This window comes from Plectrocnemia conspersa, unplaced genomic scaffold (genome assembly GCF_051122295.1).
Source record: "Plectrocnemia conspersa isolate PC_06_02 unplaced genomic scaffold, ASM5112229v1 ptg000009l, whole genome shotgun sequence".
NCBI lineage: Eukaryota > Metazoa > Arthropoda > Insecta > Trichoptera > Polycentropodidae > Plectrocnemia > Plectrocnemia conspersa.
Genome location: NW_028277173.1, coordinates 26,323,851 through 26,349,042, shown reverse-complemented (window position 1 = coordinate 26,349,042; position 25,192 = coordinate 26,323,851). Strand labels below are relative to the sequence as shown.

The 25,192-nt window shown below is 29.1% G+C and overlaps 2 protein-coding genes across 2 annotated transcripts in view; one reads left to right on the top strand and one right to left on the bottom strand.

Annotated features, from left to right (window-relative positions):
- Window positions 1-25,192, top strand: part of LOC148232458 (uncharacterized) — a 238,451-nt gene that overhangs the window by 77,240 nt on the left and 136,019 nt on the right. The window lies entirely within an intron of this gene.
- Window positions 1-25,192, bottom strand: part of vex (somatomedin B and thrombospondin type 1 domain containing protein vexed) — a 138,779-nt gene that overhangs the window by 31,392 nt on the left and 82,195 nt on the right. The window contains exon 3 of the mRNA XM_088191764.1: window positions 18,586-18,777. Coding sequence (XP_088047890.1) covers window positions 18,586-18,777 — 192 coding nt within the window. The remainder of the gene's footprint in view (window positions 1-18,585; window positions 18,778-25,192) is intronic.

The following is a 25,192-nucleotide window of genomic DNA, read 5'->3' as shown; positions in this document are numbered from 1 at the left end:
ATGTTTGCAAATTAAACTCTCGATGAAGATGCTGCATTGGCAAATGCAAGGCGTGCATTGCCTTTATCTATCATAGTTATCTCAGGCTTTGTGTACTGTACACACATACACATGCTGCCTTCTCGAAAGCGCTAATACGGTTTGCTGCTTATTCACATTGTGTATTCCATACGCTAATGGCTATGTAGCTATTATGCATGTATTTGTAGAATATTGTCTGAGAATCGCTAGAGATATAATATAAATGCACAGTTGGAATCGAATTGACCTGACGTAGGTGGATACATGTGCATCTTCTCAAGATGGAATTAAATATATCCGGCGGAATGTAAGCAGCTTGCAGAAATAAAATAGAATATGCATCTGTGTAGATTTGTATCCGAGATTGAACGATCTCTTAGAGATTCTTTCATATTTTATATTTGAAAAGTCGAAGACATAAAATTGTAAAAATATTTTTTCTTGATTTATGTATTTTTCGTTAACGCTTGATAAACGTTTTGGGTGTAATTTTAATAGCTTTGTTTTTATTAGGGCACTAAGTGACATTGTGACATTTCATTGGATGGCGACAGGTGTCAATCTTCGTTTTCTCAATTAATTTAAAAGCGAAAAACAAGCAGTACTCTTACCCTAAATAAATTATTTATTTTATTACCTAACAACAATGTATTTTTGATTAATTTAATTTTTGAGATTTTATAGAACTGAATATATTATTACATATAGCTTTGATAAATTGTATGTATTTAAATAGGCGCTAACTGCCATTCTGACATTTTTATATATATTCTGTTAAAATTAGTTTTTTTTAATCACGTGAAATCAACTACAATGGTTTCGTTTATAAAACGCCACTCGGGAGTCATGATGCACCAGTGAAGGAGTACATTAGAAAAGCCAAAGCTTAATTGATCTTGAGCATTTTTTATTCATCAAACATGCTGTTAAATAACGGATCAAATTTTTGACATTTATTAGACAAATAAGATAAAAAAATATACATATTTGATTTTTATCTATAAACATTTGCGCCAATATTGACAAAAGTTTAATAAGTAATATTTTTAATTCAAATCAAATTTATGTCATTAATAATTTGGGTGACAAATTAGATTAATTTGTACAAATGTAAATATATGCATAGCTTAAGAGCGAATTCACATTGGAGCCGGAAAATAATTATCACTAAAGTTAAATGTAAATAAAAATAGCATAATTACGAATGAGGTGGAATGCGTGAGCGATCGGAATGAATTCGAATGATCGATTTGAAATTGTATAGATTTTGATTCATTGAATAATTTACTTTTAGGTATATACTGGAAACGAGTGTGTATTAAATAATACAATTATTTTTTTCGAGCATCGTGACGCATTGGGGTAACCTGTTAAGTTACAATGATCCCTATGTCTGTAATCTAAATAAATAAATATTATATAAAACCGTAAGTCTTATTGTACAAAGGTGTTTCTATATTTCATTAAAAAAACCGCATTTTTTATTTTAATGAAGGTAAAGAGAAAAGCGCACGTTTTTAATTGACTCTTTTTTTAGAAAAATCTTGAATCTTTTAACCAATGCTTAAATAATGCTGAAAAATTTAATATTTAATATGAGTACTAATATTTGTTTTCAGTTTTAATATGATGTAAAAATATATCGCAAAGATATTTTTCAATTACTATGGTATAGAAATATGCATGCGAACGAAAATTTTATTAAATTGAATCGTTGCATATTTTTACATCGAATATACGAGTTATTTTATATACACATTATACATACAAAAATGTTTTATATAAATATGTATAATATGTATATACAATATAGTATATACAATATATTCTTTATATCTTTTTAATCACGATGTATTTAATATGCGCATTTAAATTAACATCTAATTGATTCTTATGAATATATTTTCACTGTTAATAACTGTAATATATATTTTTAATTAATCAAAATATTGCATTCAAACATTGGGTAAGTAAAGGATAATCTAAAAATATTAAATATATAATTGTATACTGTATATGGTTTTACTTAAAAATAATTGGATCTTGTTACAGATTTTTATAAACTTAAAGACGTAGAAAATAAATATAAAAGAATTACTTTTCTACAGTATATAATCAATATCTCATTCCGTAATATTTATACACACTTAAATACATAAAAATCTCATATTTATTTATGATGATAGCAATAAAATCTTTTGAATTGAAATAAAGTACCATTTTACGATATCCCTCATATAATATTTATATTTCTGCATTTGCATTTATACATTTTTTACTACTCGCGAACTTTATTAAATCGCGTTTTAAGACCTTATTGCATTTTCAATATGGCCAAAGCACTCAACTCATGGAAGACTTGCACGCTATAAAGTCATAAGCCATTCATCGCTCGGTTTATTAAAACGCATTATAGTATAATTATATATATCAGTAAATATTTTTTCCTTAATATGAAAAAGTGGTTTTTGTCGACAAAAGAAAAAAGATTTATTTTTCACTATTTTTCATACTAATAAACGCTCGTGTGGAATATATTACCTCAGTATCCGTTCACCGAAAGAAAGTTTTCAGACGGCAAGGGTGAGCTTTCTATTCATGGTCGGTTGATACTTGAAGCGAATTGAGTTTGGATATATTCAGCCGAGTATACTAAAAATATACTTCTTTAGCAGTTTTTTTTAATAAAAATATATCTATGTACGTACTCAAAAAAATAAGTTAATATGCTGTATTACTTAGAAAAAAAAATATATATTAGAAGTGAGTAATATTTTTAGTGAGATGTATTATTAAAAAAAATCCATTCACAATATTTTTGTTTTATCAACAATCTAATGATGGAGCTTGTAAATTCACCCAAGGCTGATATGATTTACAAAAAAAATCTAAATATTTTACCATTGGGAAAGGTCAGGGAAAATGAGGGATGAGACATTGACAGAATTGATAATCCTAATTTGTTTATTTTTAAAACAGTAATTAATGAAATATGAGGTCTGCATTATCAATATCGGATGTTTATTTTTAACGCATTATTGCAATTTTCCTACAATATAATTCTGCTGTAATAATCTCGACTAGTTTAAGAACAGACTGAAAAATAATTCCACTAGAATAGCACTAACTGTCATTATACGATCTTTTTTGCTACTAGCTATTACGATTATCATTAATAATATATTTTTTATCGCCGGTAATGATTCTCTTTAACCCTTAAATGCATGGTGTTGCAAATCTGCAACAATTTATTTAAATGCTTATAACTCAGTCTACGTTCAATAAAATAACTCTATTGCATAATGTTACATATGTGTAACAAACGCCGAGCCATTGTGTTTTCAAATTATGTCTCTATACGCGTGATAATGCCGTTTTAAAAAATATTAGTTGGCTGCAAATGTGTCACATTTTTTTGGAATTTCAACATTTGTTTTCATTGGCATTAGTGGATATAAAACGAAATAAAATTAATTTATATACTCCAAAAAGGTTAGTCTACCATTGTTTATTTATTTTGTAATTGTTGCATAAAATAAACAAAACATGCAATTGTAGACACTGGCTCATATTGACCAAGAAGAACAGATGCAAAATGCCGAAATGCAATGGAATTTCACAAAAAATGTGGTGTGGTCTTATGTGTAATAATAAGAAAAATTGTTTTAAGAATTTTCACTTGTAAATATTTTTTGTATATTTTTAATTTTAATATAGTTTGTTCGCGTTCTGAAAGATGTTGCATATTTACAACAAGTATTTTTTTATAAATATAATTCATAAATAAGCCTAAATTATTTTTGCCGTCATTTTCAGCCTAATTTTAGTATAAAAATATTCTTAATTTTGAATTTGGAAAAATCATACAATTTAAGGGTTAAAAATGATTCCCTATTGTTCTTGAGGAGTAATAAAGAACAGCCTTTTTCTCAGTTTGTGCGGTATTTTTATATGGAATCCAGATTTCTCATTTTTAGAATCCTCATTTTTAAGTCTAATATCGCCTATTTTAAATTCCTCAAAGCAAAGTCTTAAAATTCTTTGACTAACAGTACCTCCGCCAAATCACAAATTGATATTTATCGTAGCCTAGGCTGCATTAAAAAAAATGATATGCAAATATTTAGTGTACAACATACTGCATAAAATCACAAAAAAATAAAAAAAACAAGAACACAATATCCCTTGTAAAATAATAGAAAGCAAATTGTTATTTACTACGAACCTGTTGTTTTATTATAGTCATTATAAAAATGTGTTATGTGGTACATTATTAAAAAATTCTTTGTAACGTTTGTTTTACATAAAAAAAGATCTTTACAAAACAACAATATTGTGTGAATATATAATATGGCATTTTTTTTTTTTTTTATGAATTATCGATTTTTCAACACTTTTGCTTATAGAAAACTTATGAAAAATATATTTTTATTGAAATAATAATATAATACTAGTTAATATAAATTACAATGTTTTTGATATTTGCCTAATTATTAAAATATTTTTTTAATTAGATATAATCACAACAAAGCGATGGTGATTTTTTAAAAATAAAATACCTACGATGAAGTCAGGTTAATAAATATTTATGGCATATAATCAAGATTAATCTTTCGACAGCGAAGTAAATGTTGCGGCTAAAAGAATATAATCAACTATATTAAATTATTTATTACTAGTGATTTCTAGATATTTATTTATTAAATAATATATTTATATATATTATTCGGCTTTTGTGGAATTTTTTATGGCAATTCAGAGACTCTCAATTTTTTTTATAAAATAAATCTAAATGTGCTAAATATTTCGTAATTTAAAATTTTTTTGTTATGATTTTCTAAAAAATCAGATAATGTTTTTTATTTCTTATTTCTTGATTTATTTATATATATGTGAATATAATATATAACTATTTGAGGTACCTCAAAATAGTAAAAGATCAACCACCGTACATGTACGGCGATACCGCTCAAAGGGTTAATCTATTAGTCAACGAATTAAGCCACTGGCTTATCGTGCTGATATATGTATCTGTACAATCAATTGTAAACAAAATAGCTCTCTAAACATCTAACTAAATTTATAAGTCATACAACCCAGCCACGACTTTATTAATTCAATTTAAATTAACATTACATCCTCCGTTCTTAAAATATTATATAAAAGCACCACTAAACAAAGAGCTCGAAATATCAACTATTATACCAACAAGCAATAAGGCATGATTTATATTACTATTCCCTAATTTTCATAATTTTATTGCCAGTATTTCAAAACGGCTATATAAGTTAATGCAATTGAAAAATAAAAAGATATTTTTTAATATTTAAAATATTTCTACACAATAGTCGATAAAATAAATACTTATTAAAAATGTTAAAAATTGCAAATTAATATTTTTAAATATCAGTTTATTATACTTATATTTTTTAATCACTATTAAATTCTATTATTAATATTTTTTTACTATTAAATAAAAATATTGAAATCCTTTTCTTTTCAATTATATTAAATACTTTTTTTAGACAAACAGGCATATTCTGCAATTAAATATTTTATAATGTAAATCAAAATAAAAAATGTTTCCTCCATTTTGAAATATTATTTTAAGGCATTTTAGCAGAAAGGTTCAGTATACTATAGTGTTTTTAAAAAAATATTAGAACAACACCCAGATTTGCACAATAGCCATGCAGATTTTCGAAAGTCATCGATTATTATTAATACTCAACAATTACGACAAAAACATTTTTTTTATAATAGTTATTTCATATAGAAGACACGTTTTCTAAAATACAGAGTTCAACCGGATCTTTAAAGACGAGCATTTATCTCGACTAAGCGTATATGAGTTCATACATAGCACACTATTTACTTGTGGGATTAATTTTTGACAGAACACCTCATCATGAGCTTCTAATAGTTACTCAAGACACAAAAGAGTTTATTTGTACTCTCACCAAATAGAGCTTCGCCAAGTGTCAGCTGAAAAAGCAGCCGCTTCCCTCTTCTCGTCAACCCTGGTCTAGCTATGACGTATACAAACACATACAAGTCACATATTTATAGTTACTATACAAATTATTATTATTTTTTTACCTAAATAGCTGGTAGTTAGACCCAGAAATGATTAATAAATATAAAAATATTTATATATATATATATATATATATATATATATATATATATATATATATATATATATATATATATATATATATATATATATACTACACTAAACCAATCAAAAACGTATTTTCAAATTTTATAAAAACTTTAAAGCTTTTAATAAGATTAAATACAATCAATTTTCACATTGCTTTAAAATATCAAGCCGTCAAAGGCAGGGACACTAACATTTCCAAAGATGCAATAGCATTCGTTCGTGCAGTCATTTACTGAAACCGCGACACAAAGCGACCGGATATTAAAGTTCTCGTCAAGTTTATTGGGTTGTTACAAATTGAGTTTGCTTCTCGATTCAATAGTTTAATCAATTGTGCCTCTTTAATTAGAGTTTCGAGCTACCCTAGCATTCATTGGCGCTCAGCCCGATATAAGCTTTTATTTAATTTTGCAGCCACCGTACCGGTTTCCGCGGCTCAATTAGAGTTAATAAATTGTCCGGACACCGCGGTTAATTATGGGTCCAGATATTGCAGATTCCGTAGTCTGCACAGACGTTGATTAGTCGGTGCAGATTCGAGCGATCTCGTCTTAATGGTGGCATGAATAATGGCAAGGCCATTAACAACTGCTCAACGGAGGGTTCCAAATTGTGTACCTAGCTGGTGTTGTGGGCGGGTGACGCTTCCAATCGATATCGGCTTCGAAGTGGGTATGTGTTTAAAAGGTGTCGATGGGGATTTTAGTCCTTTGAAACTTTGTGTGAAGAAGTCATGTAATTCTAGATTGACTCCAATGAATTACCCCTCGCGAAAGAAGTACACCGCCTGCTCAATGAAATAAAACCAAAGGCTCTTTGACACAATTCGGGATTCAATGATCAATATACGGGGTGTGGCAATTTATTTTACGGATTAGTGCAATAAAATGAACCATGAAACAATTTTTTTATATCTATGTAAAAAAAATCTGCATATTCTTATTTTATGGAAGTAAATCTTTAGCTGACGTTAGTTTACTACGTTACAACGAAATAAACATAATCAACAACTACTAAGAAAGTAGTGAGATACCAAACTGAAATTAGTCTATAAAAAAAATATTTATCTCGATTTTATTTTAATTATTTAATACGAGTTTTATTCGTAAGATAAAATAAATATATGAAAAACTGATCTTCAATGATCGATTGGAATTAAAATTATACATAAATATAATGTTCCTAAATCTTATTTTTTAGTTATTCAACTATAAGATAATTAAATATAGCTATTTTGTTTATAAAATATTTATCTTTAGGGATGATTTTACTTTATTTATATACATAAATTATACTTTTATATAGACTATATGGACCGCTCTAGATACTTGCCACATGCTGACATTTTGTAAGACGGGTAAAAAGAAAAATCGCCGTTTGTATAAAAGCGATTAATGTTCCAAGGTTTTTCGATTAAAAATAAATGGTGCAATATCAAACTATACATTAATTAATTTAAGACATAACTATCGGTTTTATGTTATTTTCTATAATTAATTAATTGAAATAAAACAGTTTTTATATAAAATAAAATATGTTATTAATCATTACTATTCGTATATTTTTATTATTGATTTTATATGCGTGACTTTGGCGTCAAATTGTTAGGCAAGAGAGTTCCAAGCCTTCCAAAATTCTTGGATTTTTTATGTATACATACATACATACAAGACAGGTTTTCAAGAGACAGATTATTATCATGATAATAATCAGGGGCTTCAATAATATAATTTTAATTAACAAATGTGCATGAAATAAGGCTTATTTTCATTCGCACGTACGTTAATTAAATAACATATTTTTTACATTTTTAAATATTTTTACGCAACTCTTTTAAATACACAACATTAATGACCTAGTAATGATTTATGAATATTAATCAGCTTGAAATTATTGGTTGCATCATGTATACAATGGTAAAGCAAATTTAAAATTTATATATTATATTTATTTATTGAGATTCTTCAGTTGTAACATGATAGGGATACAACAAGATAAGAAACAGAACTAAAAACAGTGATATATATTTTGTTACTTAAATAATCAATATACAGTAAAGGATACAGAAAATCATATAAATAACATGAGTTTTGTTTTTACTGTAAATATTCTCCGTTATTTAGAGAATATTTCTTTGTTGCGAAACAGATCTACAAGACAACCGTTGCAATGAAATACGACCTTGGGCAATGCCAATTAATCGAATGTCGCTTTTTAAAGGCGTATACATATTTCGCCGTTCTAAGAAGCAAGTTGCTGAATGATTGCTGCATAATTGTGAATGGTCAGCAAGCTTTGCAGCATTGGATACATTAGCCTGGACTCAGATGAGGAGAAGTGAGTTACTCGCAGACTCCGGCGGATACTCGAAGAAAACAAGAGACGCCCGCCACCCGCCGACAACATATGATCATGAATGCACACAGCTTCTCCACCACCGCTCGGAGAATATACTATCGCTGCCACATGAATCAGAATTCTAAGGATTGTCTACTGACATCATCCCTTCGCCAGCTTCTCCATCACCGCTTGGAGAAAACATCTCGCCATTTATTATCTGTCCCATATGTCCATATAATGTAATGAAACTCTATCTAGATTCCACTAAGCACCTCACTGGCTACGAAGTCATACCTCTAGGGTTCTCAAACTTTAAATCACTATTAACTTAATTTATCAATTACCACGTATAAAAAATCTAAGCTGTAATGATCGATCTGAATTATACACAGTTGTATAATAATTAGTATTTATAATCTTTTAGACACGATTTAAACTGATAAACATTAACATCCATGCGGGGTTTGAACTTAGGTCTTTTAAGTATTAGTCATCAACAAATACTACTGATCACTGATTATATTTTCGTTTAATTCGCTAAATTTTTGAGCTTAAAGTATAATAATCTGTAGAGAAAAAAATATGGAATCAAAGGTTTAGTAGTAATTAATGCTTTATCGTTAAAACTATACAAATATATTTTAGAAAGTTTTAATTTTTAGATATGTTTTAAATATTTTTACTGTGGCGATCATTCAGATAAGTATATATAGCACTTATTGAAATTTTTGTATTGACCGTGAGAAAAGGGCTTGTCGTTTATATAGGTTAAAAGCGCAATAAAAAACAAGATTCAGAAGGAAATGCATAAATAACGGCTAATTGGTACTTTTATGAACACAAAAAACGGATGTTATATGTACTTTATTTTGGAAAATCTCCACCTGTTTAAACTCCAAAGGTCATGCAACTATTCTTGTAAGAAAGAATAATAAATAAAACGAATCAAATTATACCCACAATTATTTTGAAAGAAGGCGAGCAACTAATCTCGCCCATCTCAACCAAGCATATATAAGCGCATACATTACTTATATCTGGAATATATATTTCATAAGAAACAATAAAGTTTACTAAGCATATTTTAAGAAAGCAGTTGAAAAACGGAGGAAAATGACTTTAAACTCAGTCTTTAAGTCAAAATTTGAGATTTTTTAAATAGCATTTATATGCTATTTAAAAAAGCTAAGTAATTCGTCAAAAGACAGAATAAAAATTCTGTCTTTTGACGAATTACTTAGAGTTAAGTTATACTTATAAAAATATTCAACATAAAATTATATTTATTATCTCATAAATAAACGTATTTAATAAAACGTATAAAATCACAATAAATTTGAGTTTTAGAAGAATTGTTTAGATTCTGCATAGTATATTTATCTTACTTACAAAAACAGATGTGAGTAAAGAATATTCTTCAAAATATTTGAGAATTTTATTTGCTTAGTTATAAAAAAAATATTTATATAATTTGATAGCATTTTTTTGCTTATAAATTGTATATCTATCATAGAATTTTAAAGAAAATTAAATATGATTTTGAAAGCAGTATTTTACATTTTATCCCTTTGGTTGCAAAAATACGATGTACTATCTGTTTTAATCGTTAAATAAAGAGCTAAGTATATTTTTAATTAGTTGTTAATCACTTGCTTTAGTTTTATGTAATACATAGATATTTGGCATTAAAAGTTTTGAAGGAATTGACAACCAAAAATTTTTGTATTCCGCAAAAATCAGATTATCTTAATTATAAGATTTTTATTTATATTTATAAGACAATGCAAATACTATATATTTAATACATTTATAGAATATTCTAATTTTCAAGGAAGTAATAAATAAATATATTAAGTCTTACTTTATATTACGCAAATATTACAAGTTTTGATTCGGCACCCTCTTACTGCCGCTTTTTTTGGGATACAAATAAGCACACTTGAAAATTAATAAGGGTAGCTTTTAATGAATTTTCTCCTCAATGGACGGATATCTTTGTACTACATAGGAACGCGCTTTTCATTCCTACTTTGGAAACTCTCTTTTCGCTCACGTCACGCTTATATAATGTATGAAAAGTGTAACTTTTTTAATTTAAGACTCAGATTCGAACTTTTTCCCCATGCTCAACAAATATACGCGAAGAAAATAACGCAGATGATTTTGGAAATAATTTTTTTAATAATAAACCTCCAGCAATACAGTATTATTTTCATCTATATATACATATATATAACGTTGTCCCGAAAGTAATTTCGAGTCCTTTTATATGGCAGTAATCACATGTGGTTCAGAGCATTCAACCAGTTTCGGTCGGTATCACCGGGTTTAAATTTAAAACACTCAAACATATACGTACATACATATGTGTTCGTTTGGTCAAATATAAAAAGGACCCGCGAGTAGAATTTGAAAAGGGTGACCTTTCAGGCATCTGCTCGTTTCTCTTTTCGAACACAGGCGTATTCCTTTTCAGTTAAACAAGCCGTTCGGCTGGGTGAAACTTTTTTGAAAGCGAACAACCGAAGGAACCGATTTTTCTTTTCATACCTTATAATGCTTCCTTTTACAAATCGGCGTCTTCCCTTTCACTTTCCTGTGAAACTTTGCCGTATCGGTGACTCTTTTTTGTCTCGGGCGTTTTATGCGGAGGTATCAACGTTGGATGAGAAGTTTCAATGAGAATTAAATCAATCATCCAATACAAAAGGAGAAAGGAATGGCTCAAAGCTTTGGTTTGGATGTTTTGATTACACTTCTTTGGAGACAAAATAATAAATTAATTTAACAAACTTAGAACGCTAATTCAAAGGCGTATTTTAAATTTTTTTTAAGCTTGTTTGTCGAAATAAATTATTTATATTTTACATTTTAAAACCCGTTTAAGATGTAGCAAAATAAATTAAAAAACAACTACTGAATTAAACGCACTTGATGATTGCATATTTGAGTATTTTAAGAAATTCATAAAATTTTGAATAAAAGAAAACTTCTATGCAAAAAATTAATGTTAATAAAAATGCAAAAAGTTAAATGGGTCCAGCAGATACTTACAGTTGCCGAGTAACAGCGTTGTCAAATTTCTAGCTGAAAAAATATTTATTTCGAAATTTTGATTTCCGATTCTGAATCAGATGAATCTGGTCAGAAAAATATATTTAAAAACTATACATTGTAATACTAACATTAAAACAAGTAATGACGCTATTAAAATTAAAATAAATAGTAATACAAAAAGTTCGTTAAATCCTCTCTAAAATTTATTCTAAACGAAAATCTCCGTTTAGAATAAATTTTACGCTACTTCCGCTTTTATTAGATTTTCCTCTGTGTTACCATAACAAAAACAAAAAACTGCGCTAAACTAATAATCGACCTCCGCGCAAAAAAGTGGTAAAAAGCGACAACGACGCAATTCGTATGTATGAAGTTGCCCTCGGGCGCCGCGGTGCGACGCCACTGCTGTACCCGCGCGGCTATAACGCGTCGATTCGCGACCATGCCCCGGAGTAACAAGTTTCCGGTAAAAAGCTCAACTCCCCCATTATCGGTCTCGCTGTACTTTGTTGCGCGCCACTCTGTGCTCCCGGAACTTTTGTGGTCGAAGAAGCGAAACTTGTTTTTGCACGTGCTTATCTCAATTGTCGTAAATAACTTGCCTAGTTCAGCAAAGTTGTGCAGGCAGCCAACTTGCATTAATAACAGGCGGCTTTTCATTTCGGTACTACAAAAGGAGTGGGGGTAATTAAATATTATATGTAGTACGTATAATGTAGCCGCAAAAACGGTGCTCGTAAATCTGCCGGGGCCGTTAAAATTTACAGAGGCATAAAGAGCCATAAATTAATCGGACGATTGTATTCTCGATGGTGACTCGAGGTTGATGTATAAATCATAAATGATAAAATATATTGATTTTTGTTTTTGTTTTTTGAATATAATTAGTGTCACTAAGGTGGCGGAAAGGAAACAATCCGCAGTGATATTCAACCCTTGCTTTAAATTTTAATCGTGAAATGATTCGCATAATATTTTTTTCAAGCAAAATTTAAATATTTTCTGTGGCTGCACGACGACGAGCGCTGGTACTAAAAATAATATCACGCCTTTTTTGTACATTACATTGATAATCTCGCGCTTTGCTTGTCAACAAAACAATCACAATTCTTAGCAATGACTTAGGACGTGTTAGATAAGATAATCTAATGAGAATTATATTTATGACGTTTCACACAAGCAAAATAATTTCATTTGAAATGATTCGCATAATATTTTTTTCAAGCAAAATTTAAATATTTTCTGTGGTAGCACGACGACGAGCGCTGGTACTTAAAATAATATCACGCCTTTTTTGTACATTACATTGATAATCTCACGCTTTGCTTGGCAACAAAACAATCACAATTCTTAGCAATGACTTAGGACGTGTTAGATAAAAGAATCTAATGAGAATTATATTTATGACGTGTCACACAAGCAGCTCCTAGTAATAACTTTATATAGCATAACTTTAATTTTTTTTACAAAATAATATCTAAAACACCATGAATTATTAATTATATTTTTACAGTCAGTAATGATATTAAAATACAATATAAATGGAGGTGTCAGTATCAGGGGGCGGTGTTGAATAAAAAAAAACCCGTGAGTATTCAGTGGTCATTTGAAGTGTATTTTATTCTGTTTCTTAAATGAAGCCTAAACAAATAAAAAATAACCAATAGCATTGTTGATTGATGAAAGCATAAATTCCAGGTGGCTATTTGCGGGTGATCATAAGATAATGACAATGAGACGTACAACAATGCTATTTAATGTAAGGGCAAGAGTGTTTTTATAAGCCAATTTTTCCTAGATTAGGTTGTTTTAATTGATGATTAGTAAGTCTGCATATTATGCAAACTTAGGTGTTTCAACATTACGATTACAATCGTATTTTGATTAATTGAACCCTTGTTTTTTCATAGCTTTATATAAAAGGCTATTGGTAAAATACTAATAGTTTATTTATAAACAAATAAAATAAATACAAACTTAATTTTTCATTCATATACAATTATGCGATGAAGAACACAAGAATTAGAAATCACCATCAGACTTTCGAAAACATAAACAATTGACGTTTACGAGTTTCTAACAAAAACATAATATGATTAATATTTATGTAGCTATTCTGCACAAAAAGTTGCAGCTTTTAATGTATAGATAACAATGTACAACACCTCTCATTATTTAATAGGATTTGATTTTATAACCACTTCAAATAATATTTCACGTTACTGCTAATTTTTTGTTATCGATCCATACTGATATTAATTTTAATTTCATGTAAATAAAATGATTTGTAATTATAATTAAATTAGAATATACATATTATAATCAATTATTTCGACTCTTAGTTTCCAATGAACTGTCAAACTTACTTTGAAGGTCCAATCCAGGAGTGAATATAGCTACTACTGACACAAAGCTCAAGTTACGAATTTGAACATTAAATTGTCATTGAAAATTTATATGTTACTATGCTGTATAATATTATTTCTTAGAATTAAAATAATATGACAAATTTTGTTTAATGTAAATTTATTTAATATTAATTTATAAATTTTCAGACTTCAAACGTTTGCGAATATTGTATTCGAATATTTTAATTAAATAGAATAGACTATGAATATGACAAAATGGCAGGAATGCATTAAAGCACAGTAGTGTGACTGATTGAAAACAGAAAGCGAAGAGTATGCTTTGGTTAATTATTTCTTTATAAATTATATATTACAAGCCTGGAATTCATTATAATTGAAAAATAACTGAAGATTATAAAATACTTAAATGTAACAAAAACAATTTATTTATATAGCAGTAATGATGCGAAACAATTGTAAATTATCGTAATCAAATATTTAGCAACGTGGCAGAGTTACGTAGCGAAGAACGTAACTCTGTAAATTATCGTAACTCGACACAATAATTATTTGTCGCGTGTGTATCGTCAGATGCAGAATTTAATTTCGAGCCACCGTCTGATTAACGACAGTATTTTCCGCTGTCTAAATGGAAAATTAACGCGGAAAAGCCGGGAGATACGAGATGTGAACATCCTAAGATTAAATTCCTCCAAGGCTGCAGACGAACTGAAAATAAACGATTTTTCATCACAGGAAATTTTTCAGACACACCAGGAAAAAGAAAGGGAAGAAATCCATCATCAATTTTCATCTCGCTTACTTAAAACGTATTGCTTTTTCGCGAAAGAACCTTTTGTTTTATTCATTGACACGTTTCGATGAACTGAAATTTGAAATGCAAATTTATGGTGATCTAAAGTATATTTTTGCTCTTTTCGTTTCCGCTGTTACAGTTATTGTATACATATATATATGATACTATTAGTCGTTACTAGTTTGATAAATCAATAATATAAGAGAAAGATCAGCAACTTGCTGTATGTAACTTTTTTGTGGTCCACCAGCGAAAAACTTTATTCATTGCTCATTTTATTAAATGAATATTTTTATAATTTTAAACAACATTACTTAAAAACCCTTCAAAGCAATTAAGTATTCAAGTCTTGCTATTAATATATTGTTATTTATAAGTCTCGCAATTTTATAAAATTATCAAACTATGCTTATAAATTGTCAGTGACACATTAATTGACTTTCATGCAAAATTATTATGAAAATGCTTTTAATCGTTGTTCGACAAGTTCGCTTTTATAATACGCAAAAGCTTTGAATTATACATATAATATATTTACGTTATAGTTATAATAATTTTACTAATAAAAACAGCATAAATCCTGTCAATAATATATTGAAAAAAAATGGATTGACTAACACCCTTCTATTTGTATTTATTTAAAAGTACTTGGTGTTTGTTAAAGAAGATGAAGAAGTCTCGCGCCTGCTTTATTTTTCGGCACCCAATGCGCGCAAAGATGTAGACATTTATTAATACTGTTCAAAGCATTTTTTAAATTAAATTTATTGAACGAATTATTCTACTTTATTTAGCATAAACGTCATTTTTTCCAAAAAATCATTTTGCTACATTTTGTCTATTCAATACCATTAAAAAATAATTTTAATAAATTTCAGCAAAATATTTTGTGTAACAAATTACTAAAAAACATTAGTAATGTGCTACAAAAAAAATTTACACAGAGTTAAAATTTAATTTTCATTTTATATCTACAAATATTTTATTTTTGCATTCTCAATAAATGTATGTTTTAAATAAAATATAATATAAGTCAAATAATATTACATAAAAAAACATGGGTTAAAATATCATTAACAAGTGTTATTTATATCTGGAAGCTCGGAATTAATTATAATTATATAATAATAATTTCGATCGAATTAAAAATATTAGATTTTATTGTGATAAATAATTACAGCAATCAAGTTACATCTATTGATTGTAAGCTGAAATAATACTATGGGGTTTCTGACAATAGTCTTTTAAAAATAAAAAAAAAACAAAGCTCAACAAAATATAAGAGAAAATAAAAATTTAGAAACACCTAAGAATTTTGATCAAAAGTCATTCAAACTTTCAGAAGTTATAAATTACCATAATATATTTTTCATAGGCTTTTAGAAACGCATCGTATTTTTATATTTATCCTTTGTAATTATCTGACTTTCGTTCATAAATGACTCCCTTGGAATTTTAGCTAAGAATCATTGGATCTAAATTTGGCTTTTTTCAATACTTTAAAGTTATTTTAGTGTAAAAAAATATTAAAAGCAAAGTAACAATAATAATTAAAAGCTTATTAAAAGATAAATATTAGGCTTGCAATCATTGATGGGATTGGACATTTTTAAAACAGCTTTTTATGCCTTATGACAAAATGTATGATAATGAAAAATTACATTACCCTAAATTCGTTACTGGTGATTTATCGGTAGTTTTAAAGGTATTCAAGAGTGAATATTATGACATTAAATTAAAGAATCACGAAGATGAAATATCTATACAGGTTATTTATTACACAAAAAATATTATGTAATTATCTTTTGGAAAAAGAATCATTTTTAATGTTTCGTGTGAGTAATTTCCACTTATTTAAAACCATTTATTATTTAATTGTATCATTACTAAAATTACTAGATGAAATTCAGTAAAAATATAAATAAGTTTGTTTAGTAAAAAAATATATTAATAAACAATATTTATGGATAATTTTCCAAAAATGAAGCTTCCAGCTTTGCATTTACTTATACATATAATATTACAAAACAAATATAAGCATATTAATAAATAAGGAATCCTAATTATCTTTATATTATTATGAAGTCAGATAATCCTGCTTTAAGGTTTACTATGCAGATTGAAAGTAACCATGCTGTTGCTGTCAACATATAGAGCTTTTACACTTTGGTTGCTTTAAAACTATAATTGTAATAATTACAGCACATAGCACAGAAGCGAATAATTACATTTTGGAAAGCAATTATAGAACATTCGTTAGCAGTAACGAGCCATTAGCCACACACGGACGAAATCGCCTGGGTCAAATGTGTGTGCCGTCAAACGCGTGTGACACAGCTTAATTATTTTCCGGAAGTTGTCCGCACCACGGGCCGGAAGCCGCAGCCTCCGGCCGACCGACGCGTCGGTTCCAAGAAAACAATTTGACAAACTTTCTAGTATTATGTAATCTCAGATTTAATCATATAATTTGTGAAATATGTGACGTAAAATGAAAACTCCTAAGTGCGACATATGTAACAACGCGATAAAAATCGTAACACGGTAAACATGCATAAAAGTGAGCTCCATAGAGTACTGCGCGAGACATGCATTGATTGACTATAAAAAATAAAAATTTTGCGCAATTTTTTCAAATACGTTTTTAATTTTAATATAATTATTGAGAGTTACTTATTGCTTATATTAACACTAATGTATATTCAAGATAATGTATAGTCAATAAAGAAATTCGTGTATGCAATAAATGATTTTGTTTTCACTTCGCCAGCCATCCTTATCATAAAAAAGAGCAGGCCGCGGTTGTGCAGTTATTTCTCTGTTACATAACTGGGAGCTGATAGGTACTGTTAGACTTGCCTAAGACAAAGCAAATAAAGCACGTCGCGCATATCGAATACAAATATCGATAACATTAAATTAAACTTTATCATTTTACGCAAAAATATAGGCCACTGAGATTTTTTACATATGTATGGTAGACCAATATTTAGATTAAAAGGGTTATTATTATTTTACAATGCTATCCCCTAGCCCGTTAAAATCCTACAATGAGCAACATTTTATTTTACAATTTTGTTTTCTATTTTAGTTTTTAATACCGGTAGTATAAAGGTCACTTTTTGTCCCAATACCGGTATTGCAATCCCTAATTTAGACCACAATTAAGTAATTTGGAAAAACGCGTTGCAATTTTCTATTCATAAGTTCGAAATTGTTTTTTAAGTTGCAAAAGTTGCGCTGTTGGGCGGATATTTCTCAATACTATTATTATATTTTTTTTAGTTGAGATATAGAAATATATATATATATACGTATCGCAACTGTCTTTAAACATCAAGTAAATAAAACTGACTTATTCAGCCAGTTAGGTGACATATATAGCTGCTAAAATATATAGTTTTATTGCACACAAATGAATTATACTGATATACAGATAAATACAGGTGTCAGTTTTGGGCAGCAGTGTTGAATGAGAAAGAGGTTGTAGCAGACGCTTGGGATCGATGTTAAGTAGTAGAGTCCTCAAATAAGTTGCCTTAAAGAAGTCCTTGTTGCTGCCTCTTGAAATGCATGAGACACTCTTTCAACTGCTCTAAGTCAATCGCTTGAGTCTGTGAGTCGTGAACTCATGTGAACAAGTTTAATTTTTGCACGAAGTAATTGTACTGCTAGAGAATGATGCTTGGTGACTAAGAAGAGAAGGAAGATAAAGAATCTGGGTATCCAAAATCTGTTCCTCAATTACACTATCTAAGTAACGATTTTCATAAATTAAAACTTATTTTATATTACGACCGGAAAATGTTAAAGCTTAGATCTTAATTGTAGATTACCTCTGACTGCAGAATCTGCATATTTAGGACAGTCGGCTCCTTGACAGGCCCTTCTTTGCAGTAGACCAGGACAATGGCGACCTCCATGCTCGGGGGCTCTCGATACTCGTCTCGATCTTGACATGGAGCCTGGACCGCAAACGGCATCGCAAGGGGACCAAGGACCCCAGGCGGTCACTTGACAATCGACCACTGAAACAACAAACAGATGCTTAGATACATTATAACATATCATCGAAATAATAAACCAATGCATAAAATAATAATTGCGATGAAATTCACGGCAAATAAATTTCAGCGTTTCCATATGAATTAATTCGTTGAAAACCATTCAAATGAAACGGATGCAGTAACCGAAATGATTATATGCAGTAGGATACAATAGTTTTTATTTTTAGTTAAAATTTGGCTATGATTTAATTAAAAGCAAGTTTTGCTCATTTATCTATGAAATGTATTAAAAATCGATATACTAACTACTACCGCTACATTTATTTGAAGTAATAAGACTGATAGCCTGATTCATTGAGATAGTCAGTGTCAAGTTTGAACAAGGTGTGACTTGTTAGCCGGCTTATAGAACCGTGTCTGTCGCGCATCATGGATTTCGAACAAAGCGGTGTCTTAAATTGCAAAAACGTTCTAAAGAAGCTTATGAAATGTTAAAGTCAATATATAGCGATAAAGTGGTGACGCTGAAAACTGTTTATAAATGCTATGAGTGATTTAAAAGCGGAAATTAGTCGGTTGAAGACGAGCAACGGTCTTTTGACCTCAAAAACAAAATGGTTAGTTAAAAATGGCAATTGACTATTCGATAGCTTACCAAAAAACTGAACATATCGTATGGGTCCGTGCAATGCTTTTTAACAAATAATTTGCAAATGAGATAAGTGAGTGCGACATTTGTTCCCAAACTTTTGACTGACGAACAGAAGGAAAATCGTGTGTCATTTTGCACGAAATTAAAGGATCGTCTTAATGCATATTCGGACTTCATGGGCGAAATTATAACTGAAGATGAATCTTTGGTATATGGCTATGACAATAAGATGAAAATTCAGAAAAAGAGAAAGATTAAAATTTGGAGCTAATTAACAAGGTGGTAGCTAATTTCTGGAATTGGACATAGCCTCAAGAAAAAAATATTGAAACTAAAAATATTATTACATATACATAAATATTATTAAAAAAATATTGTGCTTAATGAGCGTGAATAAGTTTTCTATACAGAATCGCTAGCTTTACAAATCATCGATTGCATTTCAAATCAATTTTGCTGAAATGAATGATTGCTGTGCATAAGCTTGAAACTCAATCATTGTTCGAAGCTTAACCCGAAAAAAATCCACCCAAATCACACTTAAAGGGCTTCATCAACCATAAGCGATTTTCATTCACGCCGTAAAATCGGATGGAAACGGTGTTTTCACTTCGGTTTTCACGACATTCCTCCGCATGTGGTTAGAATGTATGTACACGAGAATGCGTGGAAATGTCGAACGTGTGTGTGTGTTCGATTCGGCGATAAACCCGGCGTTTGTCACGCAGAAATAGGCAAGTTTTCCAATAATTTTCCGGGCAACTTGCCGCATTCAGACGTCAAAGCCGTATCACGCGAGTTTTGTCGAAATCCGGAAAATGCCGCTTTCGCGCTAAGCCAATTTCGAGAAGTTTTTCACGCCCCCAACACACATAATTGAATTCTATTACCTATCCCGCAATCATATTTCGCCCGCCGGCGAAACCAGATTGTTTCGCCATATTTCGATCGCAATCGCGTTTCCAGATTCGATTATGCGCACCAAATAGGACGGATTTTCCCCATTTTCCGGATTATATTATTTATTGAATTACCTACTCACATACAAACGTATGTATTGTGTTATGTGAAACGCACCACTGCCTTTTTTACGAATCGAATAAACATGTTTATACACACATACTAAATAAAATCATAATCCATTTAGATCAACTTCTAACTAGTATGGTACCTAAATATATTAATGCATCTTAAGATTAAAAAATATATATAAATTAATTAAGTTAAGATTAATAATTTAATTACACATAGTTTATATGTAATAATATAACTAATTAAAATTAAAAAATCAAATAAAACTAAATTATATGCTTACTGGAAATTTATGTTTTAGTAGATATTTTTTATGTGAAAAAGTTGTAGAAGCCCCGAAAATATTTTACAAAGGCACTCTGTTTGTTTTAAAGTTCTTAAATGTTTATTATTAAAAATGAGAATAAAAATATACGTATAAAATATTTTTTTTAAAAATACCTAAAGAACAAAAATTAACGTAATTTTAGTGACATATTTTTTTTAAGAAACCGTAATATAAATAATAAGAATTTTATTTAATATTTGGTTCACTCCATTAAGCATAATTTAGCGGTTATTTTACCATAAAAATGCACTACAACACAATCAATGACTTATAATTGAAACTATTGAAAATAAGTAATTGCTTCAACAATTATTATATTTTAAAACTAAACCAATCAGTAAATAACAATAAAAATATGCAGTGTAGTGGACATTTTCATCAAATTTATTTTTAAATATTAAAGCACACAGACACTCAATGATTTTTATATAAAATTGTAATAAATGAATACTAAAACTAAATTAAAATAAAATGAAACAAATAAAAAAAAAATTGGGGCCGGTATTCGTACACTCGTTAGCTGCGGTACCTCACGACTGTGAGAGAATGATAGCTAGTAAATTAAAAAAATATTTTAAACTCTTGTATTTTTTTCTATATTATAATTGTTTCATTGGAATTAATATTAATAATAAAAAGCGTACTATACTAATGTAATAAACTGATTTTATTGTAAAATATTTTTTAAATTAAAATATTGTTTTAATGCTATAAAACACACATTTATGTAAAAAAACCACTTGTTAAGTTAGCAAGGCGCTTAAATTTGACAGTTCTTAAACCCAAATCTAACGTAAACGAATATATTAATGGATTATTGATTATTGATTATTTGTTTAAGTTAGGTTTGGGTTTGAACAGCACGAGAAACGCAGTGGGTTTTTTTGACAAAACAACTAGTGATTTCTGAGCTTGGCGCTGTGCTAGCTAATAAGTACCGTAACATATACAAGTTCTGCTTTTAATAATTTATATAGACACTAAAAAGTTATTGAAGAATGTTGAAATATTGCAGATTGTAATTTATATTCATTTGTTATTCTATCTAAAAGTTTAATATTTTAATATTTATTATTTATTAAATTAAAAAAAAAACATGTAAAATATTTGCTCTTAACCCTTCAAAAGAAAATATTGTTTTTTATTGAATTTGTGGCTTAATCAAAATAATTACTATGGTTCATTCAATTTATTTACTAAAATTAGGATTGTAGACAAATATTGATGCACTTAAAAGAAAATTGCCATACGAACAAAAGGGAAAAATAACTAATTGGTTACTTTGAATATTTTCTTGTACTTTTTAGTATACATTTTTATCAGTCCATCAACACTTTTTTTAAATACCAAATAGGAAAATTTCAGTGTCGGAATAAAATTACATAGCAATATTTTATATCATAAAAAATCATAACATGATTTTTTAATCATTATATAATAAATATTATTGCACTATTTGGAAAGAATAATAAACCTTTATTCTTTATTTGGGTCGCTTGCCTAATGCTAATTAGCCTTAAATTTTCTCAAAAGTTGATTATCTCGAAACACACAGTTTAATTTTCGCAACTCTATTATGTAAAAAAAATTCTAAAAATATTTAAAAAATAATTTAAATCGCAGTTGGTGAAGTTTGTCTTAGCTATTACTTTGAGTATTGTTTGTTTTGTGTCGTCTTACTCTCATTTCATATTTCATAAAAAAAAACTTTGGTATCATCAAATTAAACCAATAACTATTTAATATGCCTCGCTTCGTATATAAATCAAAATATGTTTTTACTTTTCAATGTCCACATTTCATCGCCAGGACGGATCCAGTTACTCGCCAATCCAATTAATTTGCCGCCCGCGAGCATTCGTCTTTTCCTTTTGTTTTTCATTTTCGCGCGCGAAAACTCAAATGCGGAAAACATTCATTTCCTGTCACCTCCGAGCGCGGATCTTTGTTATATAAGCTCGAGACGAGATTACATTTCCTGGCGATGACAAATAATCACACCCCCTCAAAGATTTTTTTTAAGATGTCGTTATTAAAAAATAGGCACCGCATAACTTTGTAATTAAGATAATTTTTAGTGGTCGTTAACTTTATTACTTACGGCAAATAAAATAAAACGTTTGTGATTGTTATTATGCAAACCAAATAAATATGTTGAATGTAACTTGCACACTATAATTTATTTTGAGTTATACATATATTTTTATTAAATTATAATATTAATATTTTAAAATATACTACATATATATATTAATAATATTATTTTGTATACAAGAAATAATATACAACATAAGTTTACACTCAACATTACAAATATAATTGAATGCGTGCGATTAAGTTACATTGAAACATAATCATACGTCATTCTACATTCATTTCACACAATATCTTTCATATTAAATTATTCTGATATTATTTAGTGTACTAATTATTCATGTAGGAAATTATATTGAACACGTTTCTAGACACAACTATAACCTGAGTTAAATATAGAATTATGTTAATTATTATGCTAGATGTGTGAATTGATATACTTTATTCGATAAAGCTTGAACGTAATATTTGATTGAATAGTTTTTACTCGATTTATAACAGCTCGATTAACAGTAGCGTGAACGTTGTAGATGAATGATCGTCTCAAGTGCTAAGTGTGACATCGACTTAAACTCCGAGTCAATCCGTTTCAAAACAAATGCTTGATTCTAAATATATGTATTACTACTCATTTCTTATGTATTGATACTTATGTAGACGAGTTTTTTGATTTGAAAAGAAAATCTCCCGTACTTTAAAGATGCTTTGTTATAATTTGTTCTAATGCCATGTGCCACATACGGGGCTTAGTCGCTACGCGACCGTAATGCCAAGAGCCACATACGGGTGCATTCACAGAATCTGTTACTTACACCAAATAATACTACAATACTATTTAGGTATAGTCATGTATGAAGAAGCATTTAAAATTAATATCGCTTAAATAGCTGTCTTAATAATTGATAAAATAATATGCTTTTTTAATTTTTAACTCTAAAAACTGAATTTTAAAATAAAATTGGACACTATAGTGGAAAATCTTTGAATATACTTACCAAATACCTCAAATCATAAATCAAGAATGATTAAAAATCCGTCATCTTGAAAAAAAAGAATGCTAGCATTCGAGTTTGCCTTCTTAACGGCTGTTTTTAATCTACTTTAGTTGGCAATTGTAATTTATTACAAAAAGGTTACTCTTTTATAATTGGTCATCTAACCAAAAAAGGCAAAAAAACAAATATTTTACGGAGGGGGGCATGGATGAGTGGGGTCTTATTCTTAAAACTTACGTTAACTTACTGTGACCAAATTATGATCTATCAACAAGCATTAAAATAGCGTAAAGGATGTGATCACACACAAAAGCCCTCGTTACTACTAGAAAATTACATAAATAATACTCAAGTCTTGTTACTGTAAATATTCTCCGGTGCATTGAAAGAATATTTCTTTGTTGCGAAACGGTCCCGGATCTAATAAAACCAGATCCACAAGATTTTTGTTTCAGTATACGTCCTTGGACAATGCCCATCAAGCAAATGTCGCTTTCTACAGGCGTATACCTATTTTGTTGTTCTAAGAAACGGGATCGCTGCATGATTCTGATTGGTCAGCAAGCTTTGCACCTTTGGATACTTAAGCCTGGACTCCGATGAGGAGAGGGCAGTCACAAGCACCCAGTCGAAGACTTAGACAGACACTCAAAGAGACTAGCATACGTAATATAATCTAATAAAACTTTAACTAGATTATACCGAGTACTCACTGGCCACAAAGTCACACCCCTTAGGGTTCTCAAACCTTAAAGTTGCAACCAAAAATTACTTTTTCTCAACATTTCTCTGAAGGACTCAGAGATTTCTTCTGAAACCATCTCAGATGTCAATCACAATTGAACATTTACTTTGGAATTGAAAGATCAGATGCTCAAGAACTCTATAACTTGGTTTTAAGCCGAAAAGAGGACAACTAGCGAAGATCGCAAAAGCCACCGCTTCTCTCTTCGCATCCACTAGTCCAGCACGATGTCGGAGACGCCTGCAGCACATGGACGCAAAAATTTATCAGTTATTGCACAACGAATTAAATAATACAAACTAACTACAAAAGCTTTGTTTCAATTAAAATAAACCTCTTGACTTTTTATTATATTTTTATGGCAAAAATTACAATGCGGTTTAATTTCATCAAAATAATGCACATATCTATATCACACGATTATAAGATTAGGTTTTATACGTTATTAGGAAACAAATTGTAACGGCTACTACAACTTTAACACAAACGTTTAACTTTTTCTACTTTAAAATTTAAAGCCCAACGTCATATTTTTAAAAGACATGTTTGAAATATTGTTATATAATATATACGCTGTTCAATTCTTGATA